The 18,760-nt window shown below is 55.0% G+C and overlaps 2 protein-coding genes across 3 annotated transcripts; one reads left to right on the forward strand and one right to left on the reverse strand.

The window, feature by feature from the left end:
* Window positions 1–647: 647 nt before the first annotated feature.
* On the reverse strand, window positions 648–4,627 carry UROD (uroporphyrinogen decarboxylase). Its single transcript, XM_065673495.1, is given in 12 exon segments — window positions 648–925; window positions 1,086–1,152; window positions 1,420–1,520; window positions 1,635–1,772; window positions 1,905–2,066; window positions 2,310–2,507; window positions 2,605–2,667; window positions 2,867–2,946; window positions 3,029–3,141; window positions 4,369–4,448; window positions 4,450–4,536; window positions 4,538–4,627. Coding segments are annotated over 12 exon segments (1,329 nt in total). The 5' UTR covers window positions 4,613–4,627; the 3' UTR covers window positions 648–760.
* On the forward strand, window positions 4,594–14,963 carry HECTD3 (HECT domain E3 ubiquitin protein ligase 3). 2 transcript variants are annotated; one of them, XM_065673484.1, is made up of 21 exons: window positions 4,597–5,075; window positions 5,166–5,326; window positions 5,734–5,826; window positions 6,102–6,237; window positions 6,664–6,779; window positions 7,062–7,175; window positions 7,581–7,663; window positions 8,024–8,189; window positions 8,662–8,743; window positions 9,678–9,860; window positions 10,537–10,589; window positions 10,906–10,970; window positions 11,391–11,494; window positions 11,829–11,948; window positions 12,296–12,385; window positions 12,749–12,955; window positions 13,363–13,492; window positions 13,917–13,991; window positions 14,221–14,302; window positions 14,424–14,495; window positions 14,757–14,963. In XM_065673484.1, exons 1-21 carry the CDS (start codon window positions 4,749–4,751, stop codon window positions 14,839–14,841), a joined length of 2,544 nt encoding a protein of 847 aa, XP_065529556.1. In that variant the 5' UTR covers window positions 4,597–4,748; the 3' UTR covers window positions 14,842–14,963. The 2 variants fall into 2 exon arrangements, with proteins under 2 accessions (XP_065529555.1, XP_065529556.1); XM_065673483.1 differs by having other exon boundaries at window positions 4,594–5,326.
* The last annotated feature ends 3,797 nt before the right edge of the window (window positions 14,964–18,760 follow it).

The raw sequence follows: 18,760 nt of genomic DNA on the forward strand, positions 1-18,760 counted from the left end.
AGGCAGACTTTGCGCAAGGATCAGAGGAGATAGGGAGGGAAGAGATCTCCAGGACCAGTGGGATGGTCCCAGAGTCTCTGGGAGCTGGAGGAGGATTATGGCAGTGCTAGGGCCACAGTGTTTTTTGCTGCAATCCCAGCCAGTGTGGCAGGGTGCTGGTGGTGGTACTGTCTGTGGGCTCCTGCCATGTGGCTGGCTGTCCCCTAGGTCAGTCCTGAGGGGTCTCCCACCCACTAAATGATGCCCTGGTTTAATGCCACGTTGCCTATTCCAACACGAGCAGTACAGTGGCATTGCTTATGCCGAGCCTGTGGCAGGGGTGTGTTATGAGCCCCCAACTCCCAAGCTGTGACCCTGCCAGGCTCAGGCAGCTCCTCTCCCCTGGCAGAGCTGACTGCATCCATAGTGCCAAGAGATGCCTACTGTGCTCTGGGTTCATACCCTCTCTTGCCACCCCTTGGCACAACACTGCGCAGCCTGGCAAGGAGAGGCATGCCCCCTACTTTGCTATCATCCCAGTTTCCCATTCTGACCTGCAGGACAGGGCTCAGAGGCTCCCCCTGACCTCACATGCCCCACTGCCATCACTGCCCCTCTCCTCCAGGGCTGTCCAATTCCCATCCCCCCAGCCAGAGCCACACGGCTGCTGTGGAGAAGGTGCTGGTTTAATGCTGCAGCCCAGCCTGGAGCCAGCGCTGTGACAACACACTACTTGAGGTGACCGTGCCCAAACCAGAGTCCTGTCCCCAAGCCCCCAGGCTCAGCTGTGCTTGTTGATGTGGCGGGAATGAGCGTGCACAGCCTCCACAAAGGCACCCACATGCTCAGGGCTCATGTCAGGGTAGAGGCCATGGCCCAGGTTGGCAATGTAGCGTTGCGTCCCAAAACCCTCCAGCATCTTCTTCACCAGCTCACCAATCTTCTCCTGTAGGCACAGCAGGAAACCACTCATCAATCCCACCAGTCACCAGCCAGCCTGGGGGACTGCTGGGACACAAGCCAGCAATGCAGGTGGGGAAACTGAGACAGGAGGCCTTTAACACAGGCTAGAACTAGCCCAGTTGCTGGCAATGGCCACAGCTTACCTTGGGTGCATAGAGAGCACAGGGATCTAGGTTTCCTTGCAGGGTGACATCTTTCCCTATCTGTGCACTGCAGCAAAGAGGAAGCAGGTGAGTTGTTGCATGTGGTACAGAGACTGGCAGCAGCCAGGTCCCTGCAAGCCCCCACCTCAGCACATTTTAGGAGTCCTCAGTGCAGCCCCTGTTTGCTGTGAGCATCACATAGCATGGGGGCCGAACTATCCCCACTACTGGACCAGCAATCTCCAAGCCTGGGATGGCTCAGGTCAGAGGAGGAAGCGAGGGTACCCGGCCTAAGGTGCTGCCCAGGCACCTGAGTGCTTTGCCACAGTCTTACCGAGCTTCCTGGGGCCGGATGGTCCAGTCAAGACCGACCACCTCATAACCAGCATGGGCCAGGTCACGCAGTGCATAGTGTGCATCCTTTGCAAAGATGATCTGGAGAGGGAGGAGACGGGCAGTAACTCTGCTGTGGGTCAGATAGGTACCAAGGGTTGCACCATGTCCAGCAGCCCCCAGACGTCAGGGTCAATCCAAGCAGCCCCAACTCACCATGGGCACCAGGGGCAGCGCCTCCTCCTTCAGCTTGCTCTTGACACCCTGGGCGATGTCTCGGATGTAAGGCAGGGCAAAGTCCTGGAACTGCTCCGGGCCCAGGTGCCCCGCATGGGACTCAAATAGCTGGAGCGCCTGCCAGGAAAACGGGCATGGGAGAGCTGCACCTCAGCCCCTCCTCCTGCTCTCAGAAGCTGGACGGTCTCTGCTTCCTGTCCCCAGTCCCTGCCTTCCTGCCCGGCCCTGTCCCCGTGCCCTGGGACTCACCTGCGCTCCAGCAGCCACCTGCCCCACCAGGTAGTCAGTGACGACATCGGCCAGCAGCCGCAGCAGTCGGTGGCTTGCCTCAGGGTGCCGGTAGAGCCAGCTCTTGGCCTTGGCCATTGTAGTGGAGCCACCACCTTCAATCATGTAGGACATGAGCGTCCACTGTGGGAAGGAGTAAAGTGAGAACAGCGATGGAAGAAGACAGGAGGGGCTGGTCACAGTGCTGAAGGTAGGACCTGTGAGCACCCCAGAGCCTGGGGCACAGCTGCTCCTGCATTGACTGTCCCCTATGTACGCACCCCTATAGCAGCCACAGCTCTGGGGGTGTCATGGCTGGTGTCACCTCAGAAGAAAGAGCAGAGAAGCCCAGACAGGAAAGCCACATGGAGGAGCCACATCACTTACAGGCGCCCCAGAGAAGCCGATGAGGGGTACCCTGCCCTCTAGGCTGTGTCGTGTCAGCGTTATGGCCTGGAAGACATAACCCAGCTCTGCGGTCACGTCCACCTTCTGTCGCAGTTTCAGCAGATCCTCCACCTCCTTCAGGGGCTCTGTGAACGTGGGTCCTTTGCCAGGGACCATGACAACCTCCATGCCCAGTGCCTGGGGACGGCAAAGAATGGAAGAAGCAGGAATGGGGTGGCGCTGAATCCAGCCCCTTTCCCAGCCACTGCTCCCCACTACTAGCCATGGCTCTCACCTGGGGTACCACCAAGATGTCGGAGAAGATGATGGCAGCATCCAAGGGAAATCGTCTGAGTGGCTGTGGATGGGAAGAAGCAGCATTAGTGAGGGACTGAGATACCCTTCCCCATGGAAGACCTGGACAAGCACATGGGCAGCAGGGTCCTCAAGGGCTGCAAAACTTACTGGGGCCACCTGGGGTGACCAGACCCAAGGTTACTCCCCATCCCCTTCTGGGTGGTGAGAGGGGACACACAGAATCCCCAGAGGATGCTCACCTGCAGCGTCAGCTCACAGCACAGTTTGGGACTCCGGCAAGTGGCAAAGAAATCCTGCGCTGCCCGGGTCTCCCGAAACTCTGCAAAGGACCAGCAGGAGCATTATGGGGTGTGTGCTGGGCTACCCTTGCTGTGCCCCTGCATACACCTCCACCCACTCACCAGGCAGGTAGCGCCCAGCCTGCCGCATGCACCACACCGGGGTGTGCTCCGTCTCCTCCCCACGTGCAGCTCGCAGGAACGTGTCATTCTTGAGCTTGGGGAAACCCTTGGGGCTGTGGATGAAAGAGCAGATGTGGGCTGTCACCTACGAGGGGTCTAAGTGCCCTGCCAGGTCCTCACTGCCTGGCTGGTGACCGCACGAAAGGGCTTGTGCCCAGCAGTGACAAATGCTCCCCATCATGGTCCAGAGCCCTCTCCTGCTTGGGACTATGGGGGCCTCCACAGGGAGAGGCAGTACCCAGCCCAGGGGCCCATGAGATTAAGTTATCGTGGCCAGCAGCTGCTCCCGCCTGGAGAGATTTGGGTCCAGCCCTGCCACCCATGTCCCCAGCTCCTATCTGTGCTGTGCAGCCCATGGTGACAACCACGTGCCCCAGCCTTCCCCTGCAGTGCCTCCGCTGAGGGGGTGCTGGAGCCCGGCCTGCCATAGGGATGGGACCCCAGGAAACACGGGGGGCGGCCAGCACCATCCTGCTGTGACCAGCCAGGGACAAAGCGCCCAAAACATCCAGTGTGGGACCAGTCACTTCAGTGGCTGCGGGACCGGTGGCGCAGCTGACCCATCGCAGGGCAGGATCAGTGTTCCCAGTGCCTCACCAGTGACCCAGCTCCACAACAGCGTCCCCAGCACAGGACCCCAGTGCCACAGCACCCGTATCCCCAGTGCCACACGAGTGTCCCCAGCACAAGACCCCAGTGCCGCAGCACCGATATCCCCAGTGCCACACCAGTGTCCCCAGCACAAGACCCCAATGCCACAGCACCCGTATCCCCAGTGCCACACCAGTGTCCCCAGTACAGGACCCCAGTACCACAGCACCCATATCCCCAGTGCCACACCAGTGTCCCCAGTACAGGACCGAAATGCCACAGCACCCATATCCCCAGTGCCACACGAGTGTCCCCAGTACAGGACCCAAATGCCACAGCACCCATATCCCCAGTGCCACACCAGTGTCCCCAGTACAGGACCCAAATGCCACAGCACCCATGTCCCCAGTGCCACACCAGTGTCCCCAGTACAGGACCCAAATGCCACAGCACCCCTATCCCCAGTGCCACACCAGTGTCCCCAGTACACAACCCCAGTGCCAATCCCCAGTGCCACACCAGTGTCCCCAGTACAGGACCCCAGTGCCAATCCCCAGGGCCACACCAGTGTCCCCCGTGCAGGCCCCACTGCCTGCCCCCCTCACCTCACTAGAGGACCAGGGAGGGCGGCGGGGATGCGGCCCCGGGCTCCCCCCGCCCCGTCGCCCTCCCTGCTCCCGGTTACTCACAGGAGCCACTCGCCGTCCTCCATCCCGCCGCGCCGTCCCCAGCCCCTCCGCGGCCTCCTGACACCTCCCGCCCCCGCCCCGCCCCGCTGGCACCGCCATCTTGCCGTTAGTCCCGCCCCTCCGTACACCGCCATCTTGTCCCGCCCCCTCCGTACACCGCCATCCTGCCAGGCTTCCCGCTGCTCCGTACGCCGCCATCTTGCCCCGTTCCTTGCTCCTCCCTGCGCGACACGGGCGCTGCCATCTTGCCCTACGTCCGCCCCGGTGGGCGCCGCCATCTTGCCTTGTCGGCGGGCGGGGTTTGCCGTAAACCCGCGAGTAGCGACCCCACCGGTGCGGGGCTCGGTCGGTGCCGCGCCGTGCACGGGGCCCGGAGCGCGATGCGTGCGGGCGGGGAAGCGCCGCACCAGGTGCTGGGCCGGCTGCGGTTCCTGCTGCAGTGCAGCGAGTGCTTCCGCCGCGCCCGGGCGCTGCCCGCCGCGCTCTGCTACGTGCCGCGGGAGGTGCAGTACAAGATCTGCAAGGACCCCACCGCCGCCGCCGCCGCCGCCGCCCGCAGCCTGCTCAGCGTCTGGGACAGCCCGGGGCCGGCGCGGGGCGGCAAGCGGGCGGCGCGGGCCACCATCGAGGTGCGGAAGGGCGGCTGCCTCCGCGCCACCGGCGAGGAGTACTGCAACGGCGCCGGGCTCTGGGTCAAGCTCAGCAAGGTAACGGCGGGGTTGCGGGAGGCCCCCGCGGCCTGCGCTGCCTGCGGAGGGGCCGGTCCGCCCGCTGACGGGAGCCTCCCTTCCCCGCAGGAGCAGCTGGAGGAGTACCGGAGCGGCTGCGAGCTGGAGGAGGGCTGGGTGCTGGTGTGCAAGCACGCCGACGGCGGGGACCGGCTGGTGCCGGTGGAGTCCACGGAGCGGATCCAGCGGCAGCAGCAGCTCTTCGGGGTGGACTACAAGCCCGTCATTAGGTGCGGGGTCGGGGCCGTCGTGCCTGGCTGCCCCGGGTCCCTCTGCACGGCAGAGCGGGAGGTTCTTTCCCTCCGTTCACCCAGGCCCAGCTGCAGGGTGTCTCGGTATACAGCCGTTCCTGCCGTGCATTGAGGAGCCCCGGTCCGTTTGGCCACTTCTTCCGTGGAAATGAGGCCATAGGGATGACAGATGTGGAGTTAACTGGGTTTGGCTCGGTAACTGCTCATCACCCGCCGTTTGGGTTGGAAGTGGAGATGGTCGGAAAGGAAAAGGTGGTGGATGAGAATGGAGTGAGTGATGGAGAGTGGAGCGCGGTGGGGCTTTAAACTCAAGTCTTCCCCTTCCAGGTACTTCGCTCTCTTTCCCCTGGGATTTGCTCACTCCCCTCTTCTCTGGGTCGTTTCAGATGGGAGCAGGTGGTGGATCTGACGTATTCCCTGCGCCTTGGAGCGAAGCCCAAGCCCATGGAGCAGGATGAGGCCGCAGTAGAGAAGCTTCGGTATGAGCTGTGTCCCAGTTGTTTCTGTGGTTGGGTGCAAGGCAGTGTCTGTCCCTGGTTGCTCAGATAGCCATCTCCTGCAGACCTTGGCAGAGAGGGGGAAGACAGGCAGTGGGGAATGGCTCTGCTCGGCAAAGTTTTGTCCTAGATAAGCCTGTACAAACAGAAAACAGGGCTAGGCCGTGGAAAGCAGAAAATGGACCTGCCTTCACTGACCTGCTAGCCTGGCTGCCCCTGGTTCTCCTCCAGACCCATTAATCCCTTTTCCCTGGTAGGTTTGTGCCGCCAACATGGACTTATGAATGTGATGAAGACCTGGTGCATTTCCTGTATGATCACATTGGGAAGGAGGATGAGAACTTGGGCAGTGTCAAGCAGTATGTGGACAGCATTGATGTCTCATCCTACACGGTGAGTTAAAGGGACAAGGCTGTGGCAGCCCTGCTGTGCCACAAGGCTGGGTAGCATGGGTGGTACTTGATATGCTGAGCTGGGCTATGAGGATGCGGGATTGAAGCCTGGGGGGCATCATGCAGCATATTGTGTAATGCGGCCCCGGGAGGGCTGCGGTTTCAGAAGCAAACACTGATATTAGCTGCAAAGCTGATTTTAGGGAGGGTTTGATACTCTGCACTGCATGTGTGACCCCAGAGCACCTTGGAGAGTCAGGCCCACTGTCTTGTGCGCTCTGTATTCCCTGTGTCTAGCCACAGCCCAGCAAAGGGAACAGGCCAGTTTGATGCCCTCTGGCTCCAAGATTCATGACAAAAGTAATAATTTAGAGGAAGTTAATCCTGCCCCCATCTGATCTTCCTTTCATTTCCTGCCCCCTTCCAGGAGGACTTCAATGTGTCATGCTTGACCGACAGCCATGCGGACACGTACTGGGAGAGTGACGGGTCCCAGGGCCAGCACTGGGTGCGGCTCAACATGAAGAAAGGCACCATTGTCAAGTGAGGCACCTCTCCCCTGCGCGCTGGCTCATGGCTGGGGCGAGCCCTGCAGCCCCCTCAGCCTGCATGAGTCCATCATGGCCCAAGTTTGCCCTGCGCTCCCTGCCTCTCAGTCCTTGCTCTGGCTCTGAGCTTGAACAGGTCTTACCATTGTCACAGGTACCTGGGGGTCCCAGCACCAGCTGCTGTACTTGGTGACAAGTGTGACCAGCCAATGAGGGAGAGCAGTGATGGGTGTTCAGATGCAGCTGCCTTCTCCTCATTCCGTGCTTCCCTTTGCAGGAAGCTCCTGCTGACAGTGGATACCACTGATGAGAACTTCATGCCCAAGCGGGTTGCTGTGTATGGAGGCGAGGGGGACAATCTGAAGAAACTGAACGATGTCGGCATTGATGAGTGAGTGGCTGGAAGTGGAGAGTATAGTGTGGCCCTTGCAGGGGCTGGGAGATGCAGGACACCCCGACCCTAAGCAGTCATGCCAGCACCAGCCTGGCTTAAAAAGCCCGGGGCTTTGGGACAGGCGTTTTCTATCTCTGAGCTGCAAGTTCACTCTGCCTACAATAGCAGACAGCACAATCATCAGGGCTGTCCTGGTCCAATTATGGGAGCCATTGGGATCATGTCATCTGGACCTCGGGCACCAGCAGGTTCAGGCTGTGTTGTAGGCAACTGGGTTCGTGTTTCTGCCACAGACTCCCATTTCAAAACATACAAACCCTCTTCCCTTACAAGTGGCCTGTGGTTTTTGGCAGGATGGGTGAGGGAACAGCCCTGCAGCCCTCATCTGTGCTGTGTTTGCAGGAGCTACATTGGGGATGTGTGCATCCTTGAGGACATGACAACACACCTGCCTGTCATTGAGATCCGGATTGTGGAGTGCAGAGGTAGGGCTGGGTGTTAGTGGCCTCATCCATAATGTATGTGTAAGATACCGTGCATTAAGTTTGTTCCTGTGGCTTGTACTTGCCTCTGCGGGCTGTTTCAGATGAGATGCAGAAGAACCATGTGAAACTCCAGCGGGACCTGAAGGCTCGCAAGCTCTCAGCTTTCACCCTATCTTTCTCTGCCTTCAGTTCATTTTCCTTCTTTCTGTAAATGCCCCACCTCTTCACAGAGATATTTCAGACTCTCAGTGCTTAGCCCCAGAGCTGGTCGCATTCCTAGTGCTTTTACTTACAGAACTCCATGCTGGAAGGCTTGCTTTCTCATTGTCATAGTGTATCATCCGTGGTCTTCCTTGGCAGATGATGGGATTGATGTTCGCCTCCGAGGCATCAAAATCAAATCCTCCCGACAGAGGGACTTGGGGCTCAGTGCTGACATGTTTCAGCTGCCCAATTTAGTGCGCTACCCTCGCCTAGAAGGGACAGACCCTGACCTGCTGTACCGACGGGCTGTGCTCATTCAAAGGTACTGTATGGGGGGGGGCAGACAAGTGGGATAGTGTTGCCTGCAGGGATTGGTGCTGTCTCCATCACCACCGTGGCTAGAAACTGTAAAGCTGTGTGCTGCCCCTTGGGACGGGCATCCTGGGCCCTGGATTAAATAGCAAAGCCATTTGGGAACAAAGTGGACTCTCTGGGATAACTCCCCTATGCTTTCAGAGGAATTTTGCAGCTCAAGTTCAGCGTCTTGTGTGTTCCAAATGCAGTATGTCTGTGTGGTGTATGGGGCAGGTGTATGTAGAATCCCTTGCATAGGGTACAAGATGCTTACAGTGCCCAGAGAGTGGGAATTCAGTACTGAAGACTCTGTGGTAGAAAAGACTGTGTTGGGTTGGGTTTGGATCAGCTGTTCCTTTTCAGCTCGTGGCTGGTCTGCAATAGGCTTGTGCATATCTCCGTCCCTCCTGTGTTGCAGTATCTTCTTCTTTGGGATTTAGGTTCATCAAGCTCCTGGACAGTGTCCTGCATCACCTGGTGCCAGCCTGGGACCACACTGTCGGGACATTCAGCAAACTCAAGGTGAGTGATTTCCTCTGCGTCCTGTGAGGCCTCAGTCTGGCAGGGTGATTGTGCTTGGGCTGTGGGAAGAGGGGCAGTCAGTGCTTGTTGCCTTTAAAGCAGCTCCAGGGAGATGTGTGTCTGGGCTCAGTTCATTAAAGCTGTGAAAGGTGATATTGTTTAGAGGCTAGTTTCCTGCTAAAATGCTGATGTGGAAACATGCAGCTATGGGCTAACAAGTAGAATCAAACAAGAGCACTTCACCCTCAAAAGGATTTTGAGCAGCACTGGGCATGTGAGTTGGACACACATCCCCTCTGAGATCTCAGCCCAGGACACTCTGTTCCCGCACTTGCTGCCAGCAGCTTTGAGCTGGCTGTGTCCAAACACCAAGGCTTTCACCAGTAAATTCTTTCTGGCTTTAATAAGCTTTTGATTTCCATCTTTCTCATAAGACTGGGTTCATCCCTCCAGGCATCTGTTTTCCTTACATCCTTTCCCAGAATATATGCCAGACATTACTGGGATAGCCCCATTCTGTGTGTTTCCAGGCCTGATGTCAGAAAGGACTGTAATTCCTGTGCAGACTCAACACAGGATCCAAAGCATTTGATGATTCTTGTTTGTTTAGAGGAGCTTGCTTTGGTTACAAATAGGATGAATAGTAAGACAGATGTTCTGGTGAGAATGAGGGTGAAGGAATGTTCGTTCAAGCAACACTGGAGTGTGAGCAACAGATGATGACTAATGGAGAGAAGACTGAGCTTAGTATTTCCCTTAAGTCAGAAAGCAGAACCGTTCAGAGGCAGAAGAGGGGCAAATACTGTCGAGGAGAATGTGTCTGTGTGTGGAAGGCAGTGGCCCTGGGAAGGGGAGAGACCTGGCAGGGCAGTAGCTTCAATAGGAAGTAGGTGACACTGAGCACTTCTGATGTTTTGGACATACCTGTTGGCAGCATATCAAGCAGTTCTTGCTGCTGTCCAAGAGGCGCACAGCTCTCATTACCCAGTGTCTGAAGGACTCGGAGACCAGCAAGCCTAACTTCATGCCACGGCTCTATATTAACCGACGCCTGGCTATGGAGCACCGAGACAACCCTGCCCTGGACCCCAGCTGCAAGAACGCTGTCTTCACCCAGGTACCGTGCCTCCCGGGAGGGTCCCTGCTGCTCTGGAGAGTGTGGGGCATCCTAAACCTAAGATGAGCCATGTAGAGATAGGTGAAAGGGGACAACTTAGAGCTGGAGATACCTAGAGTCCTCAAGGCCTCTTCACGTGTTTCGTAGGGTCTACAATTACATGTGCTGATGATCCCATATCCAGGAATAACATCTAGGAGGGATTTGGGTCCTCTAAGTTGAAGTTTCTATCCTGGATGCTCTCTGTGGCATGTTGCTAATGCAGAACATAACCATCTCCTTACACTGAAAGGGCAGCAAATAATTCTTTTGTGGCAACAATAATGCAGCTGCATGCAGTTCTGTGTCATGGTTTTACAGCAATGCTGATTTTCCTATTGTAATTCTGCCCCCATCTCCAAAAGAGCTATTGCTCTGTGTGTGCATAAACAGCCTAGACTGCTGTGAGGCTTAATGTGTGTTTGATGTACCTCTGAGACCAAAAAGCTCCATACAGTGCTTAGCACTGTAATTATTGTTCCATTTCCAATAATGAAGGGCTCCTAGACCATTTAGAGATCAGCTTTGGTTACTATTTAAAGGTTTGGGGCAAACCAGATTTCTTGAATTTCCTGCCTTCAGCTGGCACCAGTTCCCCTGGAGAGGGGATACCAGCCTTGATCTCTGCTTGTTGCAGGTGTATGAAGGCCTGAAACCCTCAGACAAGTTTGAAAAGCCTCTAGATTATAGGTAAGCATGGGGGAGGGAGGGGATCATGCAGTGCTGGGAGCAATGTCCAGCAGGGTGTTTGGGAAACCTGTGTCCCCCCTGTGCTCTGGAGAAGGTTTGCAAAGGCAGGAGCCAGCTCAGCCATGGGATCATGGCCTATTTCCCAGGGTGTCACCTCCCTACTGAAGATGCAGCTATCTCTGGAGATTGAGATCTTGTCCTGTCCTAAGCTCAGACTGGTTCACTCTAGTCTCCTGCTGACCCTGCTGTGCCTGCTGCCTCCCCAGCATCTCCTTGGCTTTGAGCAGCTCCTCAGGCCATGCCTGGTTCTCCGCAGGTGGCCATTGCGTTATGACCAGTGGTGGGAGTGCAAATTCATCGCAGAGGGCATCATTGACCAAGGTAAGGGCTGTGTGAGGCAAGGGCTCCTCTGGAGCAGAGGCAGAGGTTGATGGGGTGACTTGCTGTAGGAGCTCATTTGCTCCCAATGTCACTGCCCATTGAGGAGAGAGGGAAGGCAGGTTGCCTTGTCCTGCCACCCCAGCTGTATCCTGGATGAGGAGAGCTGCTTGCTAGAATGGGGACCAGACCTCCATTAGTCAGTAACAGCACCTTTGACAATGCTCCCTCTGGCTCTCCTCCATAGGCCAGGCAGGGATATTACTTACCCTGTTTCCTCTGGTGCCGTAAGGCTCTGACAGGAGCTTTCTGCTCAGCAAGGGGCCGGGTTGGACCAGAATTCCTCATCTTTGTTCCATGACTCTGAGGATCAGCAAATGAGATGTTCATATCACTAAAAATGCCCTTCTTTTGGGGTTGCAGGTGGTGGTTTTCGGGACAGTCTGGCAGACATGTCGGAGGAGCTGTGTCCCAGCTCGGCAGACACCCCTGTGCCTTTGCCCTTCTTTGTGCGCACATCCAACCAGGTGCTGTGGATTGGGGTATTTGATGCAGATCTTTTTGTGCCTGGCAATGCAGTGCTGCCCCTGTCCCCCTGCATGCCAGGGAGGTACCTACTTTCGCTGATCTGAGGCTTTTCCTTGGGAAGGGTTGGGTAGACTGCTTTGTGACATCTCATTTTAGGATATGCTGACAGGGGCCTGGATACTTGTCTCTGACTAGGAATATTGCCAAGGAGGATGGAGGAGTTTAGCCCCCTTCTGTTGTGACAAGTGCCCAGAGGCAACACAGAAACTGAGTTTGTGGTGCTTCATGCAGTGCTGAGATTGTGACTTGGAGTTTTGCCTCTCCCTTCTGTAGGGTAACGGTACTGGAGAAGCCAGGGACATGTACGTCCCCAACCCCTCCTGTAAAGACTTCCCAAAGTATGAGTGGATCGGGCAGATCATGGGCGCAGCTCTGAGGGGCAAGGAGTTTCTGGTAAGCCTTCAGTCCCATCCCTGCATGGAGGTTTGCTGCAAAGGGAATTGTTATCGCCCTTCTGCAGCTTGTCCGACAGGAGCATGGGAGAGCTCTGTGATCACACTGGGAGAAAAGGTGTTTGGCAGGATCTGGAGCCAAGAGGTTAAGAAAGCTCACAGCCTGAGTTTTGGGAGATGCTGCTGGGGGCTTGGGAGAGGTGTCTGATCTCTGCTCAACTATGATGAGCTCTGCATGTGACAGGAGGATTAGGGAATCTCCTTTGGGTCTTCACCGTTGAGCCCTATATCCATTTTCGGGAATGTCTCCTATCACAGAGACTCAGCAAAATCCCTGTTCTTCTTCAGGTCCTGGCTCTTCCTGGCTTCGTATGGAAACAGCTAACAGGGGAGGAGGTCAGCTGGAGCAAAGACTTCCCTGCTGTGGATTCTGTGCTGGTGAGAGGCACTGGGAGGCTGTGCCTATCGTATTCCTTGTGGCACTCAGCAAGGTGGTGCTTTGTGTCACCGTCCTCATGTTGTACTTACTTCCTCCTGTTGCGTGCCAAAGAAACATGCACCAAAAGGGCACTCCTATCAGATGTATTTAATGCATCTGATAGCTAATATAGAGATGCTGACTACTGCTGCAAACATGGGATGTCCCAGGGCCTGCTAAGCAGCTCTAGGGCAGCATATCCCAAATTGTGCTCCTGTCAGAGTCACTGTAGCCCTTGTCTGGGAAGGGAGGAGATGGGGACTCGGGCACACCACTGCCCACTGGTCATCTCTCTAACAAGCGCTCATCTGGGGACTGGGCAGGTGAAACTCCTGGAGGTGATGGAAGTTATGGACAAAGACACCTTTGAGTTCAAATTTGGGAATGAGCTGACCTACACGACGGTGCTGAGTGACCAACGCATGGTGGAGCTGATCCCCAACGGCAGCAACACCGTGGTGCGCTATGAGGACCGCAAGGAGTTCATCCGCCTGGTGCAGAAGGCTCGACTGGAGGAGAGCAAGGAGCAGGTAACGCTGTGCTATAGCATCAGTGGTCACTGAGTTCTGAGAGACGCACACACAACCCCCTCTTCTGCTCCCCAGATCTGTTTTGAGTAAAAAGCATTGTAGCTAGTGATCCTGTGCTCATTAGTGCAATTGTAGGCAATTCTTTTTGTTGAGGTCCTGGAGTCCGTGGAGTTGTTGAGAAGCAAATGGGCTTGTGGCAGCACGGGAGACAGGGTTTTATTCCCAGTTCTGACATAGGCTTCCTGAATAAACTGGGATGCATCTCGGATCCTCTTCCCTTCTTCAGGTTCCTTGGAGCATTTGCTGTGAGCAGTCTCGTGCCTTGCATCCAGTCAAGTCCCTAGGCTCAACCGTGAGCCAGGGAAATGGACAAGACATGGTGCTTACCTGCCCTGTCTCCTTTTCAGATCATGGCCATGCAGGCTGGGCTGCTGAAGGTGGTGCCCCAAGCTGTTCTTGACCTCCTCACCTGGCAGGAGCTGGAAAAAAAAGTCTGTGGAGACCCTGAAGTCACAGTTGATGCCCTGAAGAAGCTCAGTAAGTGAAAGGCTCTACTGAAAACTCCCTGAAAACAAGATTGTCTTTTCGCTGAGCTGGGACAAGCAGAGGTGTGGGAGACTGATCTTAGCCCTTATTGCAAGTATGAATGTGGCCTTTTATACTTCTTGTCTTAAGCTGAGTGCTGATGAGGGCAGGGGTGTCCCTTGTCTCCATGCTGGGCCTCAGAGTCCAGGCTGGAGCATCCTTAGGCTGCCAGTATCAGCCTCTGTACAGTCGAGATGTGGACCTGGATACCCTTTGTGGGAGGAGCTTGACCTTGGGTCTACGTGTTCACACCCTGCAGGCATCTAGAAGTTTCTTCCTGTGCTGGCATAAGACCCCTGGGTGAGCAGGGGGAGCTGCTCTGGTTTATCCAGGAGGAGCTTGGATCTTTAATAAACTTCTGTATCCTTTCTGCCAGCCCGGTTTGAGGACTTTGAGCCGCTGGACACCCGTGTTCAGTACTTCTGGGAAGCACTCAACAACTTCACCAATGGTGAGTAATTTGCTCTGTCCCCATATATCTTGTGCCATGACAGCCCCTGCTTGCTGGCTGGGAACGAGGAGGACAAAGCCACCCTCATAGCTGCCTGGGGAACAGATGGGAGCCAGGGAGAACAAGCAGCTGGGCTGAAGGAACTGCTAGCACTGGGGATACTTGGAAGTGGCTGTACTCCATCCGCATCCCTCTAGGGTCTGCTGATGTCTTTGTTTTCCCTTCACAGAGGATCGCAGCCGCTTCCTCAGATTTGTCACTGGCAGAAGCCGCCTTCCAGCACGGATCTACATCTATCCAGACAAAATGGGGTGAGTCCATTCTTCTGTAGATTGCACGGCTGACAGATCCCACACCAGAGGGGTGTGTGGTCTGGCCTCCTCTGTGTTGCTGGCCTGCTGGTTCTGACCAGCTTATCACCTTCTTCCCAAGCTCTGAGACAACAGATGCTTTGCCGGAGTCATCCACCTGCTCCAGCACCCTCTTCTTGCCCAACTATGCCACGTAAGTTTTGGTGCTTCCCTACATCCAGGGGACTGTGTCTCTGGGCTCCTTTCTTAATCTTGAGGCTGACCCATAGAGTCCCATTGCTTTGCCACATTTATGTCCCTGTGCCTGTACCATCTAGCTGCTGTGATTTTTCTCTGTGAGTGGCTGATGAAGAGTAGCCTCCATCTCAGAAAGCATCTTGTCTTCCACTGACAAAGGACCAATGGCAACTCCTCCTTGTCTTTTCTTTCTTCCCCTTCCTCCTGCTATCCTTAGTGCCAAGGTATGTGAAGAGAAGTTGCGCTATGCTGCCTATAACTGCGTGGCCATTGACACAGATATGAGTCCGTGGGAAGAGTGATGTTGCAGCCTGACTGAGCAACATGGACAATTGTTCAACAAAAATGAGCAGTGGGAAGAGCTCCCTTGTCACCCCAGGATGTGTATATATAATAAACATACGGGCATGAAGCCTGACTTCCAGCAGCAGTAACCAGCACCTCTTTGGACATGGAGGTTTGGCTCTTCAGCAGAGTGGGAGCTAGCTTGGAGTGTAAATGATTACAGTAATGAAACCCTGGCCCAGCCCTCATGCATCAGGAAGGTCTGATAGGATTTTGTAATGAGCTTCTTCTCCACTTGTCCCCTTTGCTGCCACACAACTCTTGCTTCTCCCAGGCTGTGCTCTGCCCCAACCAGAAGTGGGGTAGAGCCACAAAGCTGCATGGCGGGTTATAGCACAGGACAGAGAAGTGTGAGCTGCCGCTGAGACGACAGGGATGCTCAGCGATGCTCAGTGTGTCCTAGCCTGATGTCTTAACTGCATTCCCTTGCCTCATTCCTGCTGTCACCTGAGGTCAATGGAAATGAGGTCATTCATCTAGGTACACAAGAAATGGGGCAGGCTGGTGGCAGATGCTGCAGGGGTGCCTCTGGCCACCAGGTGTCATGACGGACCTGTACAGCAGGACTGCGGCTGCTGTCTCCTAGGAAAGGGCTCCCATGCTTTTACATCGCACAAAATCACAGTTCTGTGACCACCCATGCTTCCCTGCACCCCTTGCATAGCAGCGACTGAAGGAAGTGGGAACTGCCTCCCTCCTGCTCCTAAACATTCAGTTCCACATCCAGCATGCTGGTGGCCTAGCAGCTGTTCTCCCAGGCGCTTTTGAGCCTTGGTTTCCCCTTAAAAGCCAGTGTTACAACTAATCTATTCTAATTCTCGTGGAGATGTGCAGGCAGGCCAAGCTCTGTCCCCATACAGCAGGGGCTAGTAGCAGGCACAGCAGTGCTGTGCTCTGCTCTCTGCCGTGGAGAGGTAGCTGAAGGCCTCAGGTGGACTGGGAAAGTCTTTGCTTTGGGGAAGCACACAGACTCTGGGTACCAAGGGTTGGAGCTCCTTGAGCAGATGGACACACACTGAGCGAGGAGTGGGCAATGAGAGCTTTACAATTTCCAAGACCATTAGAAATAGTCCTTGATCTTCCCAGCCCTGGGCAGGGCTAGCCATTGCCTAGCACTGTGAGCTACCAGATGTTGGTCCACTTCTATATACCCAGCTCCATCTTCAGCCTGGGTGGTCTGTTGGACCACCACTAGTAAAAGCCACGGAGTCACTGGGGCTTCACTGGGGTGCGGCTGATGCTGTGAGTTAAGATTTATCCTGTGTTAACGCCTCATGCCTTTTTCCTCCTCTGTTGAAGGAGTCTGTCATCCAGAAATTGCTTCCAGTTGTAAACAAAATCCTTCCCTTCACCAGTTTCCTTCTAAACTGTGGTATTCCCAGACCCTGCTGAGGGGGTTTGTGCTAAAGGGATGTTAGGAGCAGGAAAGAGCATATGCTACCATCTCCTATATTGGGGTGAGTAGAAGGAGCATAGGGTGATTGGGGAAGCTGTCCCTGGCAACAACTGCCTGCAGCAGAGCCTTCCACACTCAGCTGGGTGTATGTGAAGTCCCATCTGCTGGAGGAGGTGTTTTGTAAGTCCTAGAGTTATCTCAGAATGGAGCTTTGTGGCAGATTGCAGCATCTGGCATGAAGAGGAGCAGGGCTGGTGTGACACTTTGCCACGCTGGTTGGCTGAGTCACTTCCTAGGGTGTCTGTTTTAAATGGGCATGAGTGAGCTGGTAAAAGCTTGATCTGGTGGCTTGACCTCACACAGGAGTGTTGGTGATGGAGTCTTCAGCATTGAGCTGGGATTTGAAATAAGCCATCCTAGATCCTTTCTGGCCACTGACATTTGGGTAGAATCGAGCCTAGTTTTTCCAGCCTTGCCCACTTACCTCTAAAGGGAGATCAGCAGGAGGTCACATTATTTACTGAGCAGAACTAGAAGTAGCACGAAAAACTGACTCCTCTTTGGTGCTTCGTTGTGCTGGGCAGGGGGTGGTCAGTTGATGAATGGCTCAGGGTGGGATGGATAAAATGGCCCTAGTCTGCAGTGGAGGGTGAACTGATGTCACCTATGGGAATGGGCTTGCTAAAAGCCTGCTGGGGCTGCTTGGGGTGACCATCTGTAGTGGAACAGGCACCTCTGACTGAGACATCTCCAATAGGTGACCAATGCTCCCTGGCCTTGGTGGAAAGAACTGCAGCTGAAAGAGGGCAACAGGTAATTATGGAGATATCCAGAGCAGCTCGGCTCGCTTGGACTGCTCTGTTCCATCTTGTCTTCCATGTACACAGTCTCAGCCCGCCATGGCAAGGGAAGAGCTGCTGTGCACGGTGATGCTGAGAGCAGAGCCTGGCTGAAGCAGTGGGATCCTTCCATAGGATCACCGTGGCATGTCCAGCTTTGGAGATGCTCAAGACTTACTTGTCTTATGGCCCTGAGCAATCTGGTCTAACCTTCAGTCTCACCCTGTGGCTTCAAGACTAGGTCCTCTCTAACCTGAAGCACTTGATGACTGTGGAGTTACTTGCTCTAGCTTTTTCCACGTCTCTACTCTTCCTCCTGTAAGGTCTTTTATCCCCTGACCTCTCACATCTTTGGGTTTATTTCCTGCCACTAAGAAAAGAGTGCTGCCTAAGGCCTGGCTGGAGCTCTGGGGTGATGATTTAGCTGCTGACAGGGATTTCTAGCTAAAAAATACTTGCAGTAACAGGACTCTGGCCCTAGCAGGAAGGCTGCAGTTAGGAGGTCATCCAGGATGTTCTGGGTTTAACCCCTACAAACATATCAAGAAAAACGCTGGTTTACAAAAAAAACATTGTTTTACCATTTATTATGGGGATATATGTACGTGTTGGAGAATAGCAGCAGCCATCAAGTGCATGGTCAAAGGGTCTGGACAAATGTGGCTGCTGAGCAAGGACATCAAGATAACAGAATTCAACAGCTCATGCTGCTGTGTGGTGCGAAGGTGAGCTGGGAAGGGGGAGCTTGTGACCTTCCTGGGTCTCCTCCGTGCATTCCTCTGGCTCACCTGTGGTGTTTTAAAGCAATCACAAACTGAATTTCTGCTGTGACACCCCAGGGATTTGTGGAACGGGTCGGCCTGGCTCCACTCTGGCCAGTCTCGGGGGCCCAAAGCAGGTGTTAGTTCAGTGCTAGGGCAAGTTCCTCCTCCTCTGATCTCTAAAGCTGCGGGTGGGAGCTGCCTCCTACCATGTTTGACAAGGCACAAGTCAAGTGCCCCTGCCCAGCTTCCTGCTGCACGGAGGCTGGGGTGAGGGCGTCCTCTTGGCCTCAGGGAACCAGCAGCTCCGTGTCCCCACCTTGTCACCCAGTCTTAAGTCATTCGAGATCCGTTTCCAAGGCAGTGCCATTGTAAAGAAGGTGCTGGTGCCCCTATGCTGCTAAAGAGACATCTGTGGGGCCAGAGCTGCAGCTTTACACAGTGGGTAGGGACAAGCAGGGGCAGGGACTGATGTTGTGACGGCTCTGGGTAACCACTCACTCTCCTGACTTCAGCTTGAGGAATTGTCATAGAATAGCTGGAGGTGATTGATACCCCATGTGTAGTCTGGCTGCTCGTTATTCCACTAATACCCTGGAGTATGACAAGCTATGAATAGGTTGACAGGATCCATCTGTCCCTACCTCATGTAGGATCTAAAATAAAGTGAACTAACTACTGTGGGTCTTCCTCATGATTTGTCTGGTCTTCTGTTGGTGGTTCTTCCTCTGTTGGGTTAAACAGCAGTGGAGACCAGAGCCAGGAGAAGCCCTGTGGTACCCTTTGCATTCAGAGCAGTGTCAGGGAGGTGGCTCAGGGTATTGACCATCCCAACCCTTTGGAGCAGCTCTGCAAGCTGTTTGATAGGGTGACATGGCCA

Source organism: Lathamus discolor, chromosome 3, assembly GCF_037157495.1.
Source record: "Lathamus discolor isolate bLatDis1 chromosome 3, bLatDis1.hap1, whole genome shotgun sequence".
NCBI classification, from domain to species: Eukaryota; Metazoa; Chordata; class Aves; order Psittaciformes; family Psittacidae; genus Lathamus; species Lathamus discolor.

Bases quoted from the DNA above. Each gene is read 5' to 3' on its own strand.
- HECTD3 (XM_065673483.1), top strand. From the start codon at position 4,749: ATGCGTGCGGGCGGGGAAGCGCCGCACCAGGTGCTGGGCCGGCTGCGG. The intron at 13,493-13,916 runs GTAAGTGAAAGG...CCTTTCTGCCAG, and splicing joins TGATGCCCTGAAGAAGCTCA to CCCGGTTTGAGGACTTTGAG. The intron at 14,496-14,756 runs GTAAGTTTTGGT...TGCTATCCTTAG, and splicing joins TTCTTGCCCAACTATGCCAC to TGCCAAGGTATGTGAAGAGA.